Source organism: Pteropus alecto, unplaced genomic scaffold (assembly GCF_000325575.1).
Source record: "Pteropus alecto unplaced genomic scaffold, ASM32557v1 scaffold81, whole genome shotgun sequence".
Taxonomy (NCBI): domain Eukaryota; kingdom Metazoa; phylum Chordata; class Mammalia; order Chiroptera; family Pteropodidae; genus Pteropus; species Pteropus alecto.
Genome location: NW_006433378.1, coordinates 17402785 through 17429437, shown reverse-complemented (window position 1 = coordinate 17429437; position 26653 = coordinate 17402785). Strand labels below are relative to the sequence as shown.

General features: G+C 37.6%; 1 protein-coding gene across 1 annotated transcript in view; it reads left to right on the top strand.

Annotated features, from left to right (window-relative positions):
* Positions 1-2: 2 nt before the first annotated feature.
* Positions 3-26653, top strand: part of ADAMTS5 (ADAM metallopeptidase with thrombospondin type 1 motif 5) — a gene marked incomplete at its 5' end in the record, with an annotated part of 44508 nt that continues 17857 nt past the window's right edge. Inside the window, 3 exons of the mRNA XM_006908285.3 lie at positions 3-860; positions 11393-11525; positions 21557-21724. Coding sequence (XP_006908347.1) covers positions 3-860; positions 11393-11525; positions 21557-21724 — 1159 coding nt within the window. The remainder of the gene's footprint in view (positions 861-11392; positions 11526-21556; positions 21725-26653) is intronic.

Below are 26653 nucleotides of genomic sequence, written 5' to 3'. Positions count from 1 at the left end.
CCGGCGGCGGCAAGGTGGGCTATCTCGTCTACGCGGGCGGCCGGAGGTTCCTCCTGGACCTGGAGCGGGATGGCTCGGTGGGCGCCGCTGGCTTCGTGCCCGCAGGAGGCGGGCCGAACGCAACCCGGCGCCACCCGGGTCACTGCTTCTACAGGGGCACGGTGGACGGCAGCCCCCGCTCCCTGGCTGTCTTTGACCTCTGCGGTGGTCTCGACGGCTTCTTCGCGGTCAAGCACGCGCGCTACACCCTGAAGCCGCTGCTGCGCGGGTCCTGGGCGGAGGCAGAGGCCGGGCGCGTGTACGGAGACGGGTCCGCGCGGATCCTGCACGCCTACACCCGCGAGGGCTTCAGCTTCGAGGCCCTGCCGCCGCGCACCAGCTGCGAGACCCCCGCGTCTCCGCCAGGGCCGCGTGAGCGCCCCCAGCCGCAGAGCAGCCTGGACCGACGCTGGAGGCTGGCCCCGCGGTTCCTGGACCAGTCGGCTCCCTCGTCAGATGGGGGCCAGGGCCCACAGACGTGGTGGCGGCGGCGGCGCCGCTCCATCTCCCGGGCCCGCCAGGTGGAGCTACTCCTGGTGGCTGACGCGTCCATGGCGAAGATGTATGGCCGGGGCCTGCAGCATTACCTGCTGACCCTGGCATCCATCGCCAACAAGCTGTATAGCCATGCCAGCATTGAGAACCACATCCGCCTGGCCGTGGTGAAGGTGGTGGTGCTGGGCGACAAGGACAAGACCCTGGAGGTGAGCAAGAACGCGGCCACCACCCTCAAGAACTTTTGCAAGTGGCAGCACCAGCACAACCAGCTGGGGGATGACCATGAGGAGCACTACGATGCGGCCATTCTGTTTACTCGGGAGGTAGGTCCAGCCTGGGTGGGTGGTCCAAGCACTGGTGTACGGAGATAGGTCAAAGGCACAGTCCTACTGACAGCCTTGCTTCCCCTACAAACCACCTGCCACTGTGGATATATATGTTTAACTGTTTCTTGCAGGCAACCCAGCCAGACTCTAACTCTGCTCCTGTATTAAGGGTGGCCCCGGCAGCTATCTCTGCCTTAAAGAACCAGACCTGCTTAGACAATCAATCGGTCAATCAGGCGGAAAGGTCTCTAGTCCGAGACATGGTGTAGTAGATGCATACATATGATAAGAGACTAGGATGTTCGGAGAAGTGTAAATAGCTAAACGAGAAAAGGAGAAAGAGAGTTTGTCTTTGGAATTAAGGATCTTCTGCTTTCCAGTGAATCCAAAATAAAACTTTGGAAAGGGCGTCCTGGCTCATCCATTGTCATCACTTTTCTCCATGACCTTCCATGGTAAATGTCCATACCTTCTTAGTGAAACCTCTTCTACATTAAATAGAAGGAAGACTTCCCCAAAGGACTCTTTTCAATCTGGCTTCCTAATGAAGTTCTTACATATCCAATCCTGGTGGAATCTCCTTCCTGAGAAGGAAGGAATGCAGGAGGGTGGCTGGATACAGAAACCCAGCCTCGTGAGGTTTTTTAGTGAGTCCTTTGCCTAGTTGCCCAGTGCACCGCAAGCACTGCCTGCTCCTCTGCAGCTGCCAGTGAAAGGTCACATCCAGCTTACATTTTTGGGTTCTGGATGAATGTTTCTGAAGCCCCAGTGTGGAAAGATCTGGGCAAAGTGTCAAGACATGAGGAAGAATGTTTTCCCAGGATTTCCTCTTTTAAGGAAGATGGTTACAGGAAGGGAGAGGCACTGATCTTAACAGGCCCAGAAGTTCTGAGAAGAACACAATATTTATTTGCACAATCATTAGGCCACATTCAGACACAAAGGCTGGGCTGGTTTTGAGCCTGGCTTGCTCACAGCTCTGAGCCTCAGTTGTCACGGCTCTGCTCTGATTGGCAGTTTTAAGTCAGGCCTCTCAGACTCGCCCCAATAAGAATCGATTTTTCAAGCTCATTCTTTAAATGTCTGAGATCCATCCAGGGTAGATGAAGGAAGAGAAACTTTGAAATATTATACAAAATCATAATACGAAATAGAGCAACCTAAGCAAGGACAGGAAACTCACCGGCAGCTTGTGGGAGGTTTCAGACTCACCCAGCTCCACTACCTGTCTCCTTTTTTTACTAAGGCACCCCTGGTATGAAGGAAAAGTGTTGATAAATTTGGAGTGGAGAAACACTTGCGGTTCATGGGGTGGACATAAATGTAAACCACATGTAAACAAGGATGCTGGAGGGCAGCAGCTTAGGGAGAACCAGGCAAGGCACAGTGCTATCTATGCACAGTGGAAAATCTTTCTCTTCATTAAGTGATCTGGAAACCATCCTTTAATTTCTCTGCACAACATAAATCTTTGAAATGGAAGAACATTTATTTTGTAGCCTTCAGTATGAAGTGAAGTTCTCCCATAAAACTATTGCTTTCTTATTTGGTTTCCAAGTGGCTTTTTTTTTTTTTGTGAGCAACTTTCCATGTCTGGATTTCTTGCTTTGCTACATCACTTGAAGCTGCCAAGAAAGAAGCTTCAGAGAGTTTATGGAAGTTCTCTAAAGACAGAGGAAAAAATACTTTTGTCGGCCTACTGCTCCAAAGAGTAGGTCATTTTAATAGTTCACTTTCATTTTTAAATTCAAACCCACATTCTATAATTTTTAAGATAAATAAAAATTAATAGAAGACTCCATTGCTTTACTTCCTGCCCTATAATTTTCCTAATTGGTTCCCAGAAAAAAAAGGAAAACTAGTCAGTGATTCTAAATGATCTATCTCTTGCTTTTTCTGAATTTGTTTTATTTTGGGGTAGATAACAGTTCTTATTTTCTAAGCTCTGAAACATATCAGTATATTTTAAATATATATAAACAAGAAAAATAAATTGTCTATCTTAATTTTAATAAGTATTATAATAACATCTATTTTTTGAACTAGTCTACACATGGAAAGTATTTTACATGGGCCCTGCCTGGCCTCTTCGCCAAGCAGAAGCTCACTTTTTGTAAAGCAGTTCTCATTTAGTTTGTGGCTGGCCCTCTGGTATATACATCAAACTGATGAGAACCAAATATTTGGAAAGCATGTGTATTATGAATATATGCGCCTAATTTAAAAGATTGCTATTAATTAGGGAGCTGAGAAAACTGTTACAAGACTGTGATGCAACACTCACTTGAGAGTACTTCAAAACATAAAGTTAATCTCTACCTAATACTTCAGAATGTGGAAAACAAGTGAGCTAGAGGAGAAATGATCTGAACTCTTCTATCCTGTGGAAATCAGATCTCTTAAGGCCTGAAGGAAAATTTTCATGGTTATTACTTTTTTTCAATGAGAAATAACCAGAGTTGGCACCAAGATCTTCTTTTACAACTCTGTTTTGATGTAAGAAATACGTTGCTTAGCAGCTAGACGCCAAGCCATGAAATCCATGTTTTGATGGGCTCTGAGCACTGTTCAAATTTTGTGTCCAGATGTCTTCTCCAAAATTGCTTGTTTTTCAGGCATGAAGCAAATGTGTGAGGATACGTTTTCCACTCCTGTTTACTAGCCGAGGCCACCTTGAACATTGCATCTGGGAGTCAGCAGAATAGTGCTAGTAATTCATTTATCTAACTAACATGCTTCGCTGTTAGGACTGTACCCCAGCAGTCAGTACTGTTCTAATTAGAGAAACTTTAGCACCAGTCAATTTTCTGGCATAAGAAGCATTTTCATCCTGGAATGGCACTTATGCTGGAATTCACACCACTTTTGACATCAAACAGTAGAAATCTAATCTCTCCAGGATTTAATTTTGCTTTCCAGAACCCTTTCCTTGTTCCTGGTTTCCTCTTTTAAAGTAATTTCTTTAAAGACAAATTCTGAAACCTATTTTGGAAATCATATGTTATTCTTTAGAAACAAAAGTCCTATCTGCTTGATATCAAAATTGACAATTGTTAAACATCCCCTCACCCAGGTACAACACCAATGAAAGCTTCACTGGTTCGTGGATTAAAAGCATCGAATTAAAACTAAACCAGCTTCGAGATTTTGTAATATAAAAGATTCATTCAATTTCATTAATCCTCGGTGTGCTAGTTAATAGGCAGTTGTCTTTCAGCTAACACCTTTCTTTATGTTCTGCCTCATGATGCTGTGTTGGGAACTCCACAGATAGCATTTCTCCTTTACAAGCTGCCTCCTTATTAGGTTCTAACAATAGGAGGGTCTAGAGGGAGACCAGAAGCTTGGAGAAGGGAGAAGAAGGATGTGCTTTTTCTCATTTGCTTGCTGACTAGATTGACAAATTCAATCGCATATTTGAGTTCAAGTCCAATTTATAGTCAAAAGTGAACCCTTAGCAAGGATTCATAGCCTATAGGTCAACCCCAATCATTAAAGGCAAAATAACTAGGAAGTGGGAAGATCAGAAGCAGATTAAGCAGCTCTAGTTGACATTTGAAAAATGATTGGTGAATTGAAAGTTGCCTTACAACTTTCTGAAGTCTGTTGGAGACAATATAGCACAACATACAGAACCTATTTTATTATTGTCTTTCTCTCATTGAGCACATGCCAGTAGTGCCCTCTACGTGTGAGGCACTCTAAGCATCTAAAGGCAACAGGATGGAAAAATACCTGGTCCCTGGCCACCAAGGCTTATCACCAGGGAAGAAGTAGCAGACACATGTATAAGTCATGCTAATGTTAAGAAAATTCTGATAAATACTGTAAACCGAGCTATAAATAAAGTCTGCAAAAGGAGAAGGGAAGAAACAATCAATTCTGCTACTGGATCTTTATACAGGCTTCATTGCAAATGTAAGATGGAATTGGCCCTTGAAGAGGGGGTAGAATTTATTTGGAATAAACCAGCTTTTATGGATCATTTTTAATGTACTGTCCATAATTATAAACCAATTTATAATTAATTCTTTCGACAATCTACAAGTCTAGTATCATTATCATCATTTGACAGATAGACATTTGTACAAAGAGAAATAGAGATAATCTCCTCAGAGTAACAGCTGAGGAATCATAGAGAGAGACAGTAGTCTGGTCTAGGTCTAGTGCTCTCTAAACTAAAATTATAATTAATTTACTTGGACATTCAATATGTTTCTAATAGGCAGAGAGGGATTCAGGGGTTTAAAATTGGCCCCTTTCCTGAGAATCTGTTCCAGGAAACAGATAAGGAAATGGATAATTGCTATATAGCTTGATGACTTTTATGGTAGATGTGATCATTAGATATCATGCAGGTATGTGAGAAAGTTGCCTAACCCATCTGAGTTCAAATTGGGAGAAAGAGTAGGAGTAAGCCAAACCCATAAGGAGGTTACAAGCTTTGCAGACACACCAAACTCTCATGTACAATGGCCTAGAGGTAGCATGGCGATTCTGTGAAATGGAGGGAGTTAGATGTGAAAGGACAGACAATATCAGCATGGCAGAGTGATAGATTAGTCTAGAGAAGATAATAACAACCAAATTATAGAAAAAAATTGAACACCATGTATATTAGTTTGTTTGGGCTGCCATAACAAAATACCATAGACTGGGTGGCCTAAACAACAGAAATATATTCGTTCACAGTTCTGGAGGCTGGGAAGTCCAGAATCAAGGTTCCAGCATCTTTAGGTTCTGGTAAAAGCGTGTAGACTGCCACCTTCTCACTGTGTGCTTGCGTGACCTTTCCTCTGATGTCTAGGAAATAGAGGGATGGGTGGAGAGAGAGAGAGGGAGAGTGGAGAGAGAGAAAAAAAGAAAGAGAGCGAGTGAGAGAGAGAGAATGAGAAAAAACTCTAGTGTGTCTCTTCCTTTAGGACACTAATCCTCATTGATCAAGGCCCCACCCATATGATCTCATTTGACCTTAAATCTTAATTACCTCCTTTCTTGAGGTGCATTCTGAAATGAGCCTCCTGGCCTAAATAGTTGTACTGGATCCAAGGGTAGCCTTTGCGACTATTTCAGCAATCTTCAAGAGGAGACTTGAGATGATCTAAATGAAAGCAGTGGCATTAAAAACTGAGAAGCAGAGACTGAATCAAGAAGTGATAAAATGAGGTAGATGTGAGTTAATTAATCCTTCTAGCAGAAGGAATATTTGGGCTAAGGTTAGGGGCCAAAATGTTGATGAGATATGTAGGAAATAATGTACATGATGAATCATGAAGATACAGGAGAGGCCAGCAAGAAGCTTGGGTTGCATTTTGCAAGGTTGAATGCCAGGCTAAGGTTAATATGTCTTAAATTTTGGAGGGTTTACGGAATCTTATAAAATCTGGGCTCTAAGAAGATAACCGATTGCAGCACATAGGTAGGGAATTTACAGGAGACAAAGGGACCAGTTAGAAGCTTTGGCTGAAGGCCAGTCAAGAAGGAAGAGTAGAATGAATGAGAAATAGAGGACAACTATATATAACTTTAGTAGATGGAGTCAGTGACTTAGATTGACCAGTCCGATGTGGTAGGTGAGAAAAAGAGGCAAGTTAATGATGTCACCCGATTTCCTATCCAGCAGTTTTCTGGAACATCTTTCTCAGTGCATTTTGCATATTTGTATGTCTCTAAATTATTTAGTTGTACCAAACACACCAGAGAAATAAAGACTATGCCATATTATTGTTTTTTAAAAAAAAGGCAATTTACTTGACCTAGCACAGTTTATGGATGTAAAAAATAAGAGTAACGTCAAGAATAACATATGTGATGATTAACAATACCATGGTAAAGTAAGTTCAGGAATTGGAGTGTTTAGATATAGGTTTGAATTTCAGCTCCCCCATCTCAAGCACACAACTTGGGACACTTATTGCCCCTGAACTTTAATTTCTCAACCTGTAAGTTGGAATGTTTTCATTTAATACCAACATGTGTGCAGCTGGAAAGCTGCAGAGATCACCAGGCCCAAACTCCTTATGTTAACGAAGAGGGAACTTTGTCTCAAAGATACAAATGATGTTCATAATGATTCTTACTAATGGAGTTCGAATTAAAGAGCAACCTGCCTTCCATTTGTTATCTCTAACCAGCTTCTATTCCTCTTCTCCAAAATGACTCTTCCAAGCATCTACTCCCTCAATCCCCAGCTTGCTTCATCTCTCCTTCCCCTTCTTTATACCTCACATTTATCAGAGAAAATTTTCTATCCTGGAATGCTGAACCCAGACTATCCAGCTTCCCCTGATTGCCCTGAACCTAACAAATCCTGTAAACTCCAGCCATAACAAACTTCTTAGCATCCCCCAAACAGACCCTCCCTTTTACCATCTCCTGATGAATGCACCAGTCTTTTCTCCTTAGAGTGCATTTCCTCTAAGGCTGTCAGACTTCTGTTCATCCCTTAAGATCCAATTACCTCCTTTCAGATACCTTGATTGAAGAAGAACTTATCAATTCCTTTTCTGCACTCCCTCAACAGTCTGTTCATAAAAGCACATTGCAATCTGCTCCCCTAACAGCATAATCTGTTTTGCTCACTAGATCCTGGCATTTCTTAAGGGTGAGGATCAGATTTTGTTTTATTTATTTACCAATGTCAGCACTTAGCACAGTGTCTGGCACACAGTAATTGTTTTAGGAATAAAAACACTGGGATCTCTTGGCCTCTAATCCAACTAAGCTCTGTATGTTTGATGGAACTTAGTTGTGTGCAAGAACATGGATAGAGATTGTGGAATATGGATTATTGTAATAGTCAGACTAACAGGCCCAATTAATGTAGTCTCTATTGAAGTCCAAATCAAGACCTTTACTATTGGTATATAGGTAGCCAGAAAGCCAAATGACACCTCAAAAATCAATCCACAGGAAAAATATAAATTATAGTGTGTAAGTGTGTGTTTGTGTAATAGTCATGACTAAAATACGTTCCACATCAGATTAATTCATCTATCACTAATCCCTCTTCATAGGAATTGGGTAGACAGATAGGTAGATGGCCAAGGCTAGTTAAATCTTCTTCTGTGCCCTTCCCTTGAGCCCCATGCTTGCTCTTACCAGATGGTGATATCTATAGAAACACAGGTGCCTGCTATATAACTCCAGATTTCCCTGTATGAGGTATTTTTTCTTAATCTTGGCTGTTGTCGCTACAGTTGTGATGATGTCTGCTCTTATCAGCATGCGTTTCCTTTTAGCCCTTTCCTCAGCTCATTTACTCTACGTGAGGGACCCATTTCCCAGGCAAGGCTACAAATCCTGCAATAACCGTTGTCTATTCTGCTTTGTGCATTCACAACTGCTTGGTTCATTTTCCCACCCAGACTGTCCACTGAGATTCTCCAAGTTAGACTGTCATCATGGCACCTGTTTCTCGAGAGAACATACTTTGCTGGCTCCCTGCTTCCAGCTCCAATTGCAAGAATAGGTCTGGGCTATTATTAGTTCTTCTAAATTCCATGATAAATCAGATATCACTGTATTCACAATCCTCTAAATGGCCAGACCTGGTGATTAGTCGTCATGTCAATGACCTCCCTGTCAAGTCTTTATTGATCTTGTCAACCGTCCTTGCTCTATTTTTGAGTTAGATACAATGTCTCAGTCATGTCTCCTGGCCAACACCACACCACAAGCCCACTGATTAAATCTCTGCATGTTCTTACAACCCTCACATTTACTAAATCTTCCACTGCATTCCTGGCTGCGCCATGGTGATAAGATATCGATCCTGCATGAGAAGAACCATCTTTAATATAATGAAGATATAACTTACCTGCACTGAAGAGCTACACTGATCAAGTATAAAAACTCTTGTCAGCACTTTTAATTCATTTACTTCTTGTGTAAATACTGTATGTGATTCACATCTCTTCAGGATCCCCTGTCTCCAGATTCAGATAGATACCTACTTAGGTAGATGAGAGAGAGAGAGAGAGAGAGAGAGAGAGAGAGAGAGAGATAGATAGATAGATAGATGATACATAGATATGTAGATAGATAGATATGTAAGTAGATAGATAGATGATTGATTGATAGATTGATAGATGATATTGCCCCAATAGTATTCTTTCTTCTACTCTGAATAATAATAAAAATTCCTATAAACTTTAAATAAGGCTTGCACCTGTAAATGTTATAAATCACCAATAAGAAATAGACATGAGTGCCATGTGCTGTATTCTTAATAATTTGATGTACAAGTTGAATTTTAACACACTGGAATGAATATTGGATCACAAAAAAAAATGCAGGCATTTATTGTTACTCTTGATGATGAAACCATAACTGGGCTGTTAATGTTTGAAATTATCTGAATTCAATGAAACAGTTGCCAGTTTACATAATTATCGTTACAGAAATATACAGAGCTTGGTTATGTAGTCAAGGGGTTTAAAAAGAATAATTGCTTCTGCTCATAATTTTGTTACATGCACACATTTCCATGGCAAAGGGCCAGATGCATTTAAATAGAATTCAAAGATGACAAGGAGGATTAATGGCCTCTAATGAGCAATTGATTCCCAATAAACAGAGATGTTAAAAACCCCGTCTCAACTTCCTTTAGTACAGGAGAGCCTTTCCATTTGCTGTGGTTCTTCATTCAAGCTTATTAATGAGGTAAGCAGCAAGAAAGGGAAACAGTTCTCGAATTTTATTATTCAAAGATAATGAATCCGAAATTGTGAAGATAAATGGAACTCTTCAGTTAAAAAATATGTGTGTGCAGAAATAACTTAGGGTGTCTAGCAGTTCACTTAAACCATGACCTAGGTATTCGGTCTTAAAGTCACTAAAATGATTGGGGGGAAAAATGGATTAAAAAAATGTATTGTACTATATTATTATCTCAAAGACTGATTATTATGCAAAAGTGTGTTCCAATTTCAATTTTAAAAACTACTAATTTGCTCTCAACAGCTGTAATTTGAGATCCCACAGGATGACACATAAGGATACACAGGAAATTTTGGTAGGCTATTGTTGGTTTGGTGACTTGATTCACCAGTGCTGCTTAGCCGAGATTTCCACTGTCTGAAGCTGTAATAACATGGCAGCTACAGTGTAATTCATCACATCCAGGATCTCATAATACACAGACACAATAAGGACCTAAAAATGTACTAGAGAGATCATAAGGTGTATCTTTTAAATATTTTTCACCTTAGTTAGATTTTGAGGCAGCGAAGCAGAGAAGAGTTAGAAGAGTATCTTGACAATGCATAGATGACATTGGGGGCAATAACCTCTTGTGCTGGTTTCCTGAAGTCTGTTGAGGTCTTGCTAGTATACGACATATTAAAGGTGTGTGAGGTCTACATTGAGTCTGACTATATGTCACAATTCACTTCATCAAGCAAATGTTTTTTGCGTTGTTATCATAAGTCATAATTGTGTAATTGGTGATAAAAAGATCATAGCTGCAATAGAAACATATTATTTCAACTAGTAAATTATCTTTCATAATAATTATTATTTTTAAAAAAAATTGTTTCATACTATGGTTATTCACTTATGACTTACTAGGATACTATCTTGCTTTTTGAGATATAAATATACACACCGTCAATTAATTTTCATTGAAAACAGTAGTCAAGCACAAGAAATTCTAATGTTTGTTAATACTCAACTAGCATTTAAAGGAAAATTTATTATTATAAATCTATCGTGTCAAAACTTGGCTTATATTGTCTCTTTATGCTTCACGATTTTAAATTGTCTTGTTGATGTCTTTCATATAAATCTGTAAGTTTTAACCATTAATAATCATGTTCCCCTTTGAGAATCTCTTAAAATTCAACTTCTCACCAAGAAAATGCATACACTTAATTATATAAACACAATATATTACATATATTTTCGGAAGATAATCCAGTTGAGAAATACATTAAATGCTGTGAATAACAGTGCATAACTTTCTGAAGATACAGCCTATGAAATTACAACTCAATTTGGAAATGAAGAGATATTCTTTCGAAGAATTACCTTTGGATTAAAATTTAATTTTCTATCCAAATTATTGATAGATTAATATTCTGCCACAAATATATGGTTGCAGTTTGCCTCCGTGATGGAAAATAATTATTAGGCCAGTCTTGTGATAAAGTTATCATGAATTTAGGTCAGAATATCAAGCGTTTATAAGCATGACCTTATGTGAAAGTGATCTATGATTTATGTGCCTGCATATATGGGATACAGCTCTGTTAAGGCTCCACTGCTATTGTAATGAACAAACTACAATCCTATGACATCTTTTTTAAATGTAATTGAGTCTCATCATCCTTCTGTGCTTCTGGGGACCAGAGCAGCTGAGAAGATTCAATGCCATTATTAGCTTGTCTTTGGAACATTTCCAGAACCGGACAGGTGATACCATAAATATACCCCCCAGGGTTACCTTTTGCAGTAAGCCAGTGGCTCTACAAGGTGACTCCTTCTAGATGTAAATTGATTTTAATGATTTCTTTCTTTCTCCTGGGAAGGATTTATGTGGGCATCATTCATGTGACACCCTGGGAATGGCAGACGTTGGGACCATATGTGCCCCGGAGCGCAGCTGTGCTGTGATCGAAGATGATGGCCTCCACGCAGCTTTCACTGTGGCTCACGAAATTGGTATGCAGCGCCTTTTCTCTTTCCTCGCCAAATCAAACACTTGTAACAGCTGCAACGGGAACCCAAGTATTTGGCAATTAATTCCAGATTTCCCCTGGTTCAGATGTACCGTTGGGGATTAAATTTGTTTATATTTGCACTTTTAGGGTTAACTAACAGAGGAGAGAGAAGGCAAAGGCAGGCACACAATAGATGTTTCTTTGGTGACGGGGTCATTTAAAAGCATAAGAGAAATTTGCTACTGCTACTGTCTTTTAAGCATCCTTAACCGACTCTTAGAAGAAATTTGTCACAGTAGACTATGGAATGCAGAGATGTTCCTCTTAGAAGGTAGTCAAGATGCTACTGATTCATCCAGGGCTAAGCAGTTTGCACAGAAATTGATCATGTTTTATTCCATCGTGAGTGATAATAGTCAGCTCCTTTTGTTGGTAATCGATAGCTTATGGTAAACATGGCTGCCTTGTTTTGAGTAGCAAAGCAAATGAAACCAAGCCCACAGTCAACGGGGCATGTTTTCGAATGTCACTAACCTGATTTATTTGTCATAAGAAACACATCTAAATCTAAAACTAGAAGTTGAGGACTGAGTTATTGTTGAAAAATATCCCAGATTAGGAATATGTGTTTCCTAATCATCAACCTAGGATACCAGGTAGATGAGAAGTTAGCTTAGTACTAAGGATTAGATGTTAGAATTAGACACATCTGGGCTCAGTTCTTGCTAAAGTACTTTCTACGTGTGTCACATTGGTCTTATTATGTAAACTCTCTAAGCTTCAGTTTTCATGTCTGAAATATGGGAATAACAGGGCCTATTTTATGGAGTTATTTTGGGGTCAAATTGAGTAGATTACAGATATCGTCTGTTATTTATAGCCACATAGACATCTGTTTTGCTTTTTAATTAAATAGTTCATTTACTTTTGTAATGTATCATTTTTAAGCATCATCTTTTGGGTGGCAAAGTATAGTTTGATAATTATTGTAATTTTTGCTGTATTTTATTTAAAAGGTAATTTTTAAGCTAAAACTAAAATTTTTAAATAGAAATCAAAACTTTTTTTTCACATTCCTAGTAGGCAGAGCAGATTTCACAAGGTGCCAATGTCTACCTGCTATGTTGTTTTTGGTGAGTTAAAATAATTTCGAATCAAAGGTGTAATTGCATAAGTCAACATATTGTAGCAGTAAATTAGAGATCAGTAGTTAAATTTTAGTTAAATTTTCTGATGTGCTGGTCTAAAAGAGCTGAAAGTGTTTTTAAGACCCATATGCCATTTGTGCTTCAGGGATGGGAGCACGTCTTCACTTGTCTCTCACTCTTGCCTATTAAAGGAACTGATTAAAACTGCAGCCTAATGTAGATACTTAATCAATATTTATTACATATCTATGTATATTCATGAGTAAGTGGGAGAAATGCGTAAGCTGCCCAAGGCAAACTTTCAATTTTGCAGTGGAAATTCAGATCAGTCCAAATACTCAAGAGGATTGTAATTAAACAGAGAAGATTTTAAAAGTACACCAGTAATTAATTACCACTATTCAGGATGAGAGAAGTCCCATAAGAAAGATTCTAAATCCCTGGGAAGGCAGAGGCTAGTTCATCTCAGACTGGGTGGAGGAATGGAGAGGAATAAGGAACAGAGTTGAATTGTAGCATCACCTATCCCTAAAGTCATGAGGCCTAAATCCAGATCTTCGAAAGAAGAGATTACAAATTCCCTGAAGGAAGAACTTTCTTCCTTGAACCCTATAGTGATCTGTTTTCACACATTGACAGCATAAGGCAGTTTCCTGCATGAGAACCAGTAAATGGAACTTCTCTGGGGCTTCGTTGACCCCTCTGGGGCTTCGTTGACCCTCAAGCCACCTGGGCTGGAATGAAGAACCTTCCAGCATCTCCTTTCCCAGCCCTCTTAAAGGTCTAAACCTAGGATCTTGGGTTACCAGGCATACGCAGCAGTCTGAGAAGGAAGAAGCCAGATGCTGATGAGAACAAATGTTTTATTAAAACTAGACATGTACAATAAGAACTTTTCTTAATAGTACAAGTAAACTGGACATACTTTTGCAATACAACAGTGTAGGAGAAATAAGAGTTTCTTTGTGAAAACTCAAACTTGAATCTTTGATCTACGACTATAACCGTGGGTCCCCTTTAATTTCTTGATTGAATCATCTCTATTTACTTCTTTAGAAGCCTCTATAATTAATTCTCCATTCAAAGTCCGCATCTTTCATTTCTCTTTTTTGCATTACATATGGCCTAATCTGAGAAATTTAAGGTCTGGAGATACGAGAATATGGATTTCATTCCCCCTTCATAAAGGGATCTGGCTTTTATCCTCTTTATTTTCTAATTGCTTTATTATTCTTTAATTTCACTTTTTGCCCTAAAATTGTGAACATGTGTTATAAAGTATGAGCCTTACAAAATTTAGAGAAGATAACCTTACAAAACATTTCCTAATCATCTGTATATGATTACAAAGTCTTGCCTCTGCAGCTAGTATGCCATTTGCAGATCTGTTTCCAGTGCTTTATTCTTAGATTGTTGCATGAAGCCATACAATGAGCTAATGATGCTCTGAGTTCTAATTCTACTTCATTCTCCTCATGTAATTTCCTCCCTGCCCTTTTATTAGAAATTTACTACTTTCCCGCTTTGGAGGTTATAGATGCAGGCTACATATGGTAATGAAAATGATGCTGTGATACCTCAGTTTTCCTAGAGTGTTTTGAAGTTGCTTGAGCCCATTTCAAAATGTGCAATTTGCTTCATGCACACAGTCTGTGAATGTTCCTGTGCTCAAAGCATAAGCTGTGAAGAAAATTCCCAGGCTGTTTCCATAATCTTCCTACTTTATTTCTTCTGTAAGCCATAAAGGATACATTTGGTTAAGAATACTGCTTTATTAACTGACTTAAAGTCTCTTGTAGGCTGCCCCACTGCTTCCTTTTTCTATATATAGTGGTTTAAAATACAAAATCATTGTATTTCAGTCAAAATTTTCTTCGTTCTTTTACCTCCTCCATCTAATATATGTCCTATACTGAGAATTAACAAGAAAGATGAAGGCAAGCTTAAAGTCCCTTCTGGAACCTTTTCTATCCATAGTGTTGAAGTCAGGATGAACAGGATTAAGGGAACAGTTCAGAAAGTGACTCTTTTCAAGTACCCCGTGTTAACTGGAACACTTCTCTTTTCCTGCTAATTCTTTCTAAAAAAGAGCTAGATTTTGGAGGCGCATAGTCAACTAATGTCAATACAGACTTCTGGAAAATAGATTTTGATGACTATAGATGCTCCGTAGGCAGTAGTAATTTGCGTTCCTCCTTTCTATGTTGTGTGCATGTAAACATTGAATAAATTGTTAGGGCATTAACGAAAGTTTCTTTAAACTATCAAGAACACAGTCCCCATCCTTGTGCCTTGAGTGAAGGCAAGAATGTGGTTATGGGCATTTTACAATCCAAATGTGAACTGTAGAAAGTTCCAAGTGAATGTAAGTTTACATTTTGAGTTTATATTTTTAACTTGTCAAACTTTTATTATTGGCTTGTAATAATAAAGATTTCACCTGCTGCACACATGGTTCTTCAAAATAATAATTTTATTGATGTTGGGCCAGTTTCTAATATGCTAGGGGGAACAATCTGATTTTATTTAGACTAATGAAATCCATGATTTGCAAACTTGCCGAAGCTTTGCTTTATGGTAGTTAATTATAAAATGTGCTAAATGAATCTCTTCACTATGAAAGATTCCAAAATGCTTCCTAAGCTAAAGCCAGGCAACTGAAAAAATCAAAGCCAAATATTCAACTGGAGACTTAGGAAATGCTTGAGACACAACAGCATGGCTGAGCGTGTTTTGCTGTGGTTAGAGTAGGTTCGTTGGTTGTGCTGATCCTTGTGTGACTGCTCCCATAGATGATTAGATTAAACAAGGCTGTGTTTTGAAAAGCTGCAGAGGCCCTGGAAACACCATAGACCAAAGCCAAGTGAACAGAATCAGATGTCAGGACTGGCTGTGAGATGTGAAGTGAAAGGAAGCTAGGATTTAACTCGGTATTTACCCACAAACCCATAGCTTTAATCGACACAAACTGAGCATTTTTTTTTTTTTATCTAGTTTGGAGCAATGCCACACTGTGTCATTCTTGGCCCCCAGATGAAAGGTGGGACTAGATCTTTGCTATATGTCTAGCAATACTGAGAGATTTAGTGTGTAAGGTCAGATATTTTTTTAAATCAAATCCAAATTCATAGTTCTTTAGGGAAGGCATATAGATTATCTATCACATGTGTGGAAACCATAACCTGTTGAAAGTGTCATGAGAAATAAATATATTCATACACTTAATGCATGATTTTTTTTTATGATTAGAAAATATCTCCTCTCCCAAATCAAGAGTGTCTAATAATATTGAAATGTTTCAAAACTACTGAAGACTAGAATACCCATAAGTAAAACTAACAAACCCATGACATCAGTGAAAACAACAAAATTGGCTAACAATCACTGGGCATTGGTTATTTGTCACATATACAGTCTAAAAAGTTTGCATCATTTAATACTCACAAAAGTCATGAGGTAAGTACTTTTAATGGATCACCAAGAAAGGAGGAAACTGACCCACAGAGACATTTCTAAACATGTCTAAGGTCAACGACTAGTGTGCTGCTGGGTTAAAACTCAAACCCACTTAATTTGGCTCCAGAGCCCAAGATTTTGACACTACTCTTTCTTTCATGGTTTATTAGCATTCCGTTTTTTTTTCCAACCACAACTGACATTCTACATTATTTCAAATTAGTTTCAGGCGCACAGTACAGCCGTCACACACCCCTACGATCCACAACGCGATTTCGTTGACAAGTCCAGCCCCGACCCAGCACCATACGTGGTCATTACAACACCACTGACCATGCTCCTCATGCTGCACTCTACATCCTCATGACTACTTTGCAACCATCAAATTTGTACTTCCCAATCCCTTCACCCTTTTCACCCAGCCCCCCAACTCCCGCCTCCCATCTAACAACTACCCGTTTTATTTTGAAGGAGATAACCTTGAATTTGATTCAAACAGATATTGACACAGCTAGTTATAAGGTGAAAAAAATTGTTTTCTTCCTTCCAAAATTACATAATTGCTAAAACATTTACCATTTATGTGTAACATTTTGAAATAGAATTTTAAGAATTTTATCACTATTACAGAAGAATTTGCGTTTGAGTAGACATGTGTGATCCAGTTGTTGGCGCTTCTGGTTCCCTTCTTCAAAAATTCTAGATTCTGATCCCATGGGAGCTATTGACTCGCTTTTCAACCCCTGGCAAGACCTTCTTGCACCTCAATAATCCCAGTTGGAAAATTAGGTAAAATAAAAACATGACCTCATTAAGAAACAGATGCTTCATCTGAGTATTGCTTTCTTAAATAAACACATTACAGAGCTTCTTGTGACACTTTTTTGAGGATATAGTGCTATGTCCCCTTGTCCATTGGTCAGTCTGGGGTCAGGAGACAAGAGCTTGAAATTTTGTTTAATTTGCAGACCAAAGTTTAGAAAAACAACCAATTTCCTTCCCGAGGTTAATGTTATAAGCCAGCCCTGGTTGTACAGTAATACCTGAGTTGAATAAGAAGCTGAACCAACATTTTCCTTTAAAGTAATGTGTCTGCCCTGATGTATATTTTCTCAGATTTCCTAACACCAGATTTACTTGTGAAGTTAGGGAGGCAAAATGATTTTAAAATCTATATTGTGAATATTAAAGAGATTTATTTAATAAATTGATACCCATTTGCCAATTTAAGAAAAAACAATTATACTAGAAAAATTATCAGATGACTAATTGTTTGCTATATCTGAACTAACAATACAACTCAGACTCTTACCTTACAGACTTAGTTTTAACATGTTATCATAAATTCATGTCCTTAGCCTAATTGCAATAAACTCCTTCCTTATGTTATTCTGTGCAATGGGCACTCAATAGAGAGACTGTTGTATTTAGGATGTGATTTAACATCTATTAAGAATAGATCAGTATTTTCTACAAAAGCACCAATGATTTATACCTCGATTTTTACTAATGACTTTAAACAAGACAGAGTTCTGAGATACACATCACTTGGGAAAATCCTGGAATAGACAGTTACATTATTCTCTAACTTTCACTCTGACTTCTCTAATAACACTTTTTTTTTTTTATTTAGTATGTAAGTACAAATGTCATTAACAAGTACACCCACGACACAATGTATTTGGTCCTTAAATGCCTTAGAATTTTAGGTGAGAAATGTCCAATTACATCAATCAAGAACTAAAGATTCACTAAGAAAGATAGTAATGTAAATAAGATGGCTTAACTTAGTTAAAGCATGCAAACAGATCTTCAGTCTTTTGACTATCTACTGATTATAAATGTTTGCAAATACAAATACTAATTCTTCCTTAAATCAAGACTATGGGACTGCTACTTGAAGCTCTGACAGTGAGTTTTTGCCCCAAATCCATTCTGTTTTGTATCTCTTACTAGGAGCTTTCACGTTATGTTTTTCTGAAAGAGCTTGGTTGAGATTCTTCAAATCTCTTCTTTTACTCTTCAAAATTGCTTTGAAACCTCTTCACCCTTTTATCCCCTATACTTTGATTTTAAAAAGAACTATCTCTCTGTTTTTCCAGAAAAAGTGAGAATTGTCTTTCAATGGTTTTCTGGTATCTTCCTACCTTCTCCAAGACCTCGCCCCTCAAATAACATCACTCTGTATTGTTCTAAAACGTCATCGTAAAATACATTTTCAATAAAAACACCAATGAATTACTTAAGGAATTGTAAATATTGTCCCAATATTTCCTTATATTCATTTGCTGTTTTACTCTCTGGGACACTGTAAATCCCAGTTACGTTAATCTGCCAGGAGGTGGTATGTTGAAGAAATGTAATTTTAAATATCTGCGGTGATTTATGAAGAAACTTTCACTGGAAAAGTTAGCTGTCTTAGATGATTGGTGACATAATGACAAATTCGGATTCCCCTTCACAACATGTACTTGAAATATATTGTTGCCAGGGGCACTTTTTCAATTTCCAAGATTCTAGATTTTTCTCTGTTGATCAGCTCTTACTGTTCTAGTGTGCTCTCTTTACAATAAGTGTGTCCCTTTAAATAGGCTATGCTTTCATATGTACCTTGCCATTTGAGGGCTCAAAGACACTGGCAAATTTAAGATTGACATTAGATATCTTAGCATAATCATTGGGGGATCACATTTGTAAATACCACTTTTCTCTCTGGTCACAGGCTTTGCTATGTGTGTCACGTCTTTCCTGAAGAGCATCCAAACATCCCTCACATTGATCTTCCATTTCAATTCCTGTCTAGCTCCTGCAGGGAAGTCACATGAGTCTCTCTCGCTGTGCCCTGGTGCCAGCTACTGTGGAACAGGCTGCCTGTTTCTCTGGGTGCTTAAATGTTTCTCACATTGCCCATAACTCTCATTGCCCTTGAGAGAGCATGCCTGTCCCACCAGCTGACAGACTTTTGTCATGGAGGACAGAACATTCATCTGCCCTCTGAAGAGTCTGTCTCTAAATGGACCTTCAGGCAGTCCGCTCCAGACTGATTCTTGGAGAGCTTACAAAATTCACATCTCCTTTTAGCTCTTGCTGAAGTGGAACTAAGATTTATCCATGCTCAGAATGGCAATCTCTTCTGATGGTCACGTAAGAATGTCTCATATGTATCTTCAGCAGAAATTAAGTTACATAGATAAACTAGTAAATTTAGGGAGCATAAAATTCACAATACTATGTCAAGTAGCATGCCATAATGTTCATAAAATTATGCCAAAATATTTTTAAATAAACTGCTTTGGTTATATAATGGAAATCTTTATAATTATAAGCCTTACCATGCTGTATGAAAGAAAAAATTGAAGTACTCTCTAGGGCCTCTCAAAGTGAATTTAGCGTTTGCCACGCGGCCTGCATTTTAAATCAGAAATCAAAAGTCCAGCTTCCAAATGAAGTGACAATCCCTTAATGCAATAATAAAAATGTATATAAAAATTGCTATTTAATTTATGTAAAAATTTGGAGGGAAAACACGATTAGTCCATTAAATAAATATGACTGTGTTATGAAATAGAATGCAAAAATTACATTTTTTAAAAATATAAAACCTGGATTCAAATAAATATCATGTTGCAGAGGTCACCTTAGGCCACATTTTCTCTCCCTTTTCTATACCAGTGAAAAAACCTCAAGTGTGAAATTTCCACACAGATCCCAGTGTCAGCTGATAAAGATTTGACTTTGGAAAAAGAGTTCAAGAAGCACAGAGTACATTCTCAACACGTGTCTGATGTACTAAGTAACTAAGCCCTTTGGAATAGGACATAAATGAAAGGTTCTGTTTTTGTATGATAATGTAGTTCCCTGAAAAACTCAACATACCGCTCCCCCGCCCCCCGCAAAATGAGCTTCTGCCAGCCTCCTCTTACATGTTATTTAAGACATACTTTGCAGACTGTGATGCACATTCATCTTACTGACAAATAAAACGTGAGTGTGGTGAGAGCGTTTCCCACTTGCTAGCCTAATAAATGCTACTGAAATAAATAACTGCCTCATTAGCATAGAAATGTGGAGCCTCTGAAGGTCACCAAGCCCTAGCAACCTGATTTCAGCCAGAACAGCAACCAGCTGCTCGATGGACAATTTTGTTATGAGGTGTTGGTGATTTAACAAGTTGGCCAAAAGCAGTTGGAATGCAGTGTGAAAGATTTCATCTCTGTTGGGTTTTACTGGTGCACACTGGACTTTTTCGTTGGAATGACCTAAATTTCTGTCTTTGCCATTCAGAAACCCTTAGAGAATGCAGTAATCACTTTTCTATAGGACTTTCTTTTATAGTGGTTTGTGTATAACTCCTTAAAGTTTTCCAAAAACACTACTAGAAGTATTTATTGCCTACTTTTTGGAGTTTCTACAAACTGCTGTCTCAGAATTATTTTTAACAGCATTTTAGATCTATTGGAAAATGTTATTTTATGTGAAAATGAATCTTGTGTAATAAAAACAGTTTAGTCAACTTATAAGAACGTGGTTCTGTTTTTGCGATATAATATCCACCTTGTAGAATGAAGATGGCAGTGGCTGGGGTTGCAGGTAAGCACGACACCACCTAGCTGAGTGGTTTTGGACAATCACTTACCTTCCCAGTATTTGTTTTCTCTTCAAGTTCTACTACTTCATGATGGGCATTTTAGTATTTTAGACATTTCTTAATGGATGTATTTTTTAAGTATGCCATCTATTTGTGAGACTAGTAAGCATTCACAACTCACTAAATAATGCAAAGAAATGAAAGGGTAAAACAAGCTGATGTTTGCATGGCACCAAAAAGTTACTAATTTCACTCCTCTTTCTTTCCCACTCCCCCTCCCCCAGTCACCTCTTACATAGCTACCTATTAACTTAGCCAAGAAAATGGAAGTCATCTACTAAGTGTTTGCAACTTGCAGAACATTGAGTTAAATACAGAAGTTTCAACGGTCAATGGGGGTAAATATTCTCTGATCTCGTGGGAGTATTATGGTTGATCAGAGAAGGTGGAAAATTAGACAAGTAATTACAACAATATGTAGTGAGGGCTATGACTTAATCCCACAGTTGCCTTGCAAATTCTATATTCTAAATAAGACCTTGTTTTTACATATCATTGAGCATATGTGATCCATATGGATTATGGGAACATCCATTCCTTAGTGTGCTTTTTCAGATTTCCTCTAAATGTTCACCAAAAGTGACTGCTTCTAACTACATGCAGCTTTAATTTCCCTCGGGGTCTATTCTCTGTGTGAGAAGGCAATTAAAATGAACTCACATACAATTGCGGGATGCGGGAGGCGGGGGCCAGGGGGAGGAATCAAATGCTAGTATAATTGTCATAGAAAAGTAGAAATGCAAAATCACTCATTTGCACTTCCTGTATTCTCTCCCTTAGGACATCTACTTGGCCTCTCCCATGACGATTCCAAATTCTGCGAAGAGAACTTTGGTTCCACAGAAGATAAGCGCTTGATGTCTTCCATCCTAACCAGCATTGATGCCTCCAAACCCTGGTCCAAATGCGCCTCAGCCACCATCACAGAGTTCCTGGATGATGGCCACGGTATGTATTGTTAAGCACAACAAAGGCTCAGAAAGAAAATCAGATTAGTACAAGTTTGATTTCCTTATATCCTTATGATATTCATGCTGCCCTCTAAGACAATGGCGGTTTAGTGTCAAAAAAAAAAAAAAGGAGAAAGGGCACTGTCTGTTGGTGTGTAATGCCAACATCCTTGGTGGCATTATAGCTATGGTATTTTTGCTTTTTAAATTGAAAAGTTCAAAGGAGAAGCAGTGTGGGAGACCACACAGAATGCCTAGCTAGTGCCCTGAGAACTTGGCTTTTATTCTCTCTTTCACCACGAGCTTCCTGTGAGAATGCTGGCAGACATCTTGTTTTCCTGCTATTAATATGACTCTCAAAATTATTTGTTATATTTCTATTTTTGGGGTGTGGTTAAGATGTAGGTGACAATTCTGTCAGATTCTCTTTATGGCAACATAAAACCAAGAAAGGAAACTCTTTAGATTTGAATTCGCTGGAAGAATTTGGTTTCATCCTGACAGCAGATTCTCCTGAAAGTACAGTAAAAACTGCAGAAGTAGAAAATCAATCTGAATGGTGAGCAAACACTTTTAAGAACTTCAAAAGAAAAACTTTGGCTTTCTCATTTAGATACAGTTCAAGAGCACAACATACTATATTAAATGTTGTAAATCTGGGATTAGTACTGTGAATTATATAAAACAACTGAAGAAGTCACAGTTTTTAAAAAATAATAAATTCTGACCATAAGTAGTAATCTTTGAAACAAGCAGTTGCAAATTTCCTATCATTTTGTATTACTTTAAAACACTAGAAACATAGGAGAATAGACTTATTAGACTTGGAAGAAAACTTCAAGAAACTACTTAGTTCAACTTTCTCATATTACAGAAATGGATGTATTCTCATTTCTTGTTTTTCTTTCTCATAAAATCTGTCTCTAAAAATGGTGGTTGAGTTGAATATGACAGAAATTCTTGATCGTAGTAATTGTCCATATATTGATCTCAACGTTAAATCAAGAGAATCTGTGAAAACTGGTTTTTCCTAGTTCCACAAAGTTCATGGCTTGATATTTCTGTAATTTCTTGGTGAACTGGCCATCTTGAACTTTGGCTACATAATGTCAAAACAATTGAAAGTTCCATTTGTTTCACATTAAAAGAAATTTTGCTGCATAATTCTTTGGTATCTTGTAGGCAAAATTTGTTCGTTAACTCATTTTTTGCTCTGTTAATGGTAATGCTTTATCTAATTGGGACTTTTAAAATTTTCTATTCCTAAAAATGCCCAGTTTGCTTTAAATCTTTGCTTAATACAAAATACATATCCTTAGTTAATTGAAAGGATATACCAATATCTCAAAGATTTGGAAACAATACTAAGAATCAGTGTACTAGGCTTTTCCTATAGACTAATAGTAAAGTGGTAATTTTCTGTTTAGCTCAGTTTCCAATGCTGATTCAGTGTTGACAAAGTCACAAAATGAATGTTTAGTTAATTATATGCCTGTCTACATTGATCAAGTCAATATCTAAAAAATCCCTCTTGGATGGAATCTTAATCTCTACTCTTAATATTACTTTTGCTGTTTTTTTTCTCAGGCTTTCTGAAAATGAAATCACGTTAATATTTTATTTCAACATCACACGTTACACATTCCAAAAGGCTGAGCTAAACTTTGAATCACTATGAACGGATTTAGTTGCTAAGGCAGCAAATACTTATGGCTAAAGTGGGACCAAATTTTTTTTCCTGTGCAAGTATTAGGTCAGTTAATTACAATGTTGTGCAGAATTTTGTTTCTTGCTGCCATAAATCTAGAATGATTCATTTATTTCATGTTTGTGGAATTCATGATCTTACTTTCTAAGCAGTAAATATGCTTTCAGTATTGTCTTCATTTTTTAACATTATTTCTGTTTCAAGAGCTCATGATCAGTTTTTAATATTGTTTGCAACCAATTTACATACCTTATATATCTTTCTGTCTATTCCAAAGGACCTCATGGTAGATAATAAGTAAGAGCATTAAATTACACTTGACATACAATATTATATTAGTTTCTGCTGTACAACACAGTGATTATACATTTATACAACTTGCAAAGTGATCTCTCCAATAAGCAACCATCTGACATCATAGGTAGTTATTACAATATTATTGACTCTATTCCTTATTCTGTATTTACATTTCTGACTGTTTTTTTTTTTTAACTAGCAATTTGTACATCTTAATCCCCTCTCATTTTCACCCTTCCTCCCAATCCCCATCCCAACTGGCAACAATTCCAAGAACACACTTTTAATAGAAATGGATCTTATTTCCTTGCACTGAGAAAATCTTATCTAAATTTCTTATTTCTAAATGTCAAATAAATAAATTCAATTATCAAATTTTTTAGACAGCCAATTTTCATCATTTATTAATAAATTCATTTCATCAAACCTAAACTTCTTTCACTTTTGAATATGTTAGTTAGGCAGTCTTGCGTTTTAACCAAAAATTAATTTTTCAATTAAAAAACTAAAAACCTTTATTTTTATTGGTAGCCTAGAATCAATAAAATAATTTCATAATACAGAGAACAAAAGAAAGGCCTTGTGATGTGATGCAGTGGCAAAACTCAATATGTTCATTTCAAAATAGCACGTGCAGATTCAGAATTAAAACAGCAGTGCTCTCCGTAGCACTATCATTTAAATGTGAATTCAAATAATTTAATAACTTTTAAACTTCAATCAGAAAAACTGACTTAAGTCAGTTTAAGTGACAGTGTGGCAATAAGAACTAGTAAACATGATTTTAAGATGGTTGAGGTGCTGACGTTTCCATTTCAATGCTTTGGGGGGAACCAAGAAGAAAATCAACATCCGAGATGATAGAAAAACAAACAAACAAATACATCTTGTTAGAAGGCTAAACTGGTATCGTGAAACCATATAAGTTCACACCTAGAGATCAACGCAAGCTTCCCTTCAGAGGCCATTTGTTCATATGTAGTAAGAATAGTTCTACTATTTTTCTATTCTAATTTTCTAGGCCATTAAAAATTTTAAGCAATAATATAGTCGTGGTGGGGGATGGGGTACTCTTCAGACAGGTAAACTGGGAGCAAGAAATGGTATCATTTGACAATAAGGGGGAAACTAGAAAAGCTGTTAAATGTAGCTCTAAAATATTAAAAGCTCAGAGGTCTGGTACTATTTCTAAAAGGTCAAAAGCCCTATCACACCAGCGTGATCGGTGAAGGTATCTCTATATTTCAGCATGATACAAAAATCAATACTCAGAAAAAACTGGTTTTCATTTACTCAGAAGGATTAAATTATGACACTAATATAAAAGCAGCAAAGCAATTGCTGTTTTCAAGTAGATACTCTCACAAAATTTTTACAATTTTTGGATAGTAACTGAAGAATTCATTATCTGGAAAACTCTATTTATGGGTAATAGCTCATCTGTCTCCCTAGCACCTCCAACAATGCTGGAGAAATGAGGTCTTAGAGTACAATTAAATTCAAATCATTTGATTTGTTTTTAAAATTATTAGCCATAAGTAGTAGGACGTTTATAGCACTCAACCACTGCCTAATTTAAATTCATTAATACTGAGTGTTTCCTGATTTAGTTCCAACAAGAAATATGTAGTAATTAGGTTATGGCTGCAAAGTCTGTGTGCACGCTCTAAGACAACTGTGCCTGCATATCTGTGATTCAGAAAAAGAGAAGCCGTGTGTCATGGGGACCCCCCAGGCTCTGCCAGCCTAGCCAAGATAGTTGTACGCATTCTGCAGTGTTTATACAAGTTAGCTCTGGGCGAGCTGGCTAAGAGTATGATCCTCCAAAATAAAGGAAGCGCCGGCAGAGAAATTGTGCAGTGAAAGCAGGTTCTTAAATTTCTTTTCTCAAGTGCTTAATAACCTTGAAACTAAAAACGATAGCTCTGTCTGCTGTATCCCTAAGTCAACAGCGCCAGGTGATGAGAAAGGCCACCACCTGAGTAGATGCAGCTCAAGAATACCCATGACACAGGCTGCTAAAGGAAACCTATACACGGCTTTGAAAAATTGACATGTAGCATATTTAAAGATTTAAGTTTATAGTCACTTACTGAACACAGAACTTTGGAGATAAAATGATACTAGAAAGTCAATTCTCAGAATCCTTTGTAAATATAGACTGTACAGCTAATAGTAAGATCTTAACATTCAGTTTTATTGTAATCTCAGTCAAAATTTATTGGCATAAATTTGATCATAACATTATCATATTTTTAACATCTAGTGCATCTGTACTTATATTCTGTTATTTATTTAACTTTTAAGGTTCTATTTTATTTAAGTATCATTTGAGATAATATAATGTTAGTTTTGAGTGCACAATATAATGATTTGACATTCATATACCTTATAATGTGATCACCGCACTAAGTCTCCTAGAGTTAACATTCTGTTTTTAAGGTAGTCCTCATAAAATTCAAAGCCCATTATCATAATATCTTGATTTCACCATAAATGTGTTCTTTAATAGAGTCTGCAAATAAGACATATTTTAAGTCCATAGTGGCCGATATGTTTTAAAAACTGCGTTTCATCCTTTAATACAAAGAAATTTTAATCTAATGTCCTTGGCATTGCATCCACTAAACAGTGTACCTAATGCTAACAGTTTCACAAACAGACCCTTTGAATCACTTTTGTTCAGAAAACAATTGTCTGTTCCTCCGTCAATGCCCTCATTAGTGTACCTGTCACTGGGCCCATAACGCATCAGTTTCTTTTTTTTAATTTTTATTTTTCAGTTACAGTTGAAATTCAATATTATATTGGTTTCCGGTATAGTGAATAGTAGTTAGACATTTATATAATTTATGAAGTGATCCCCCCCAAGAAGTCTAGTATCCACCTGACACCACACATAGTTATTATAGTATAGTCGAC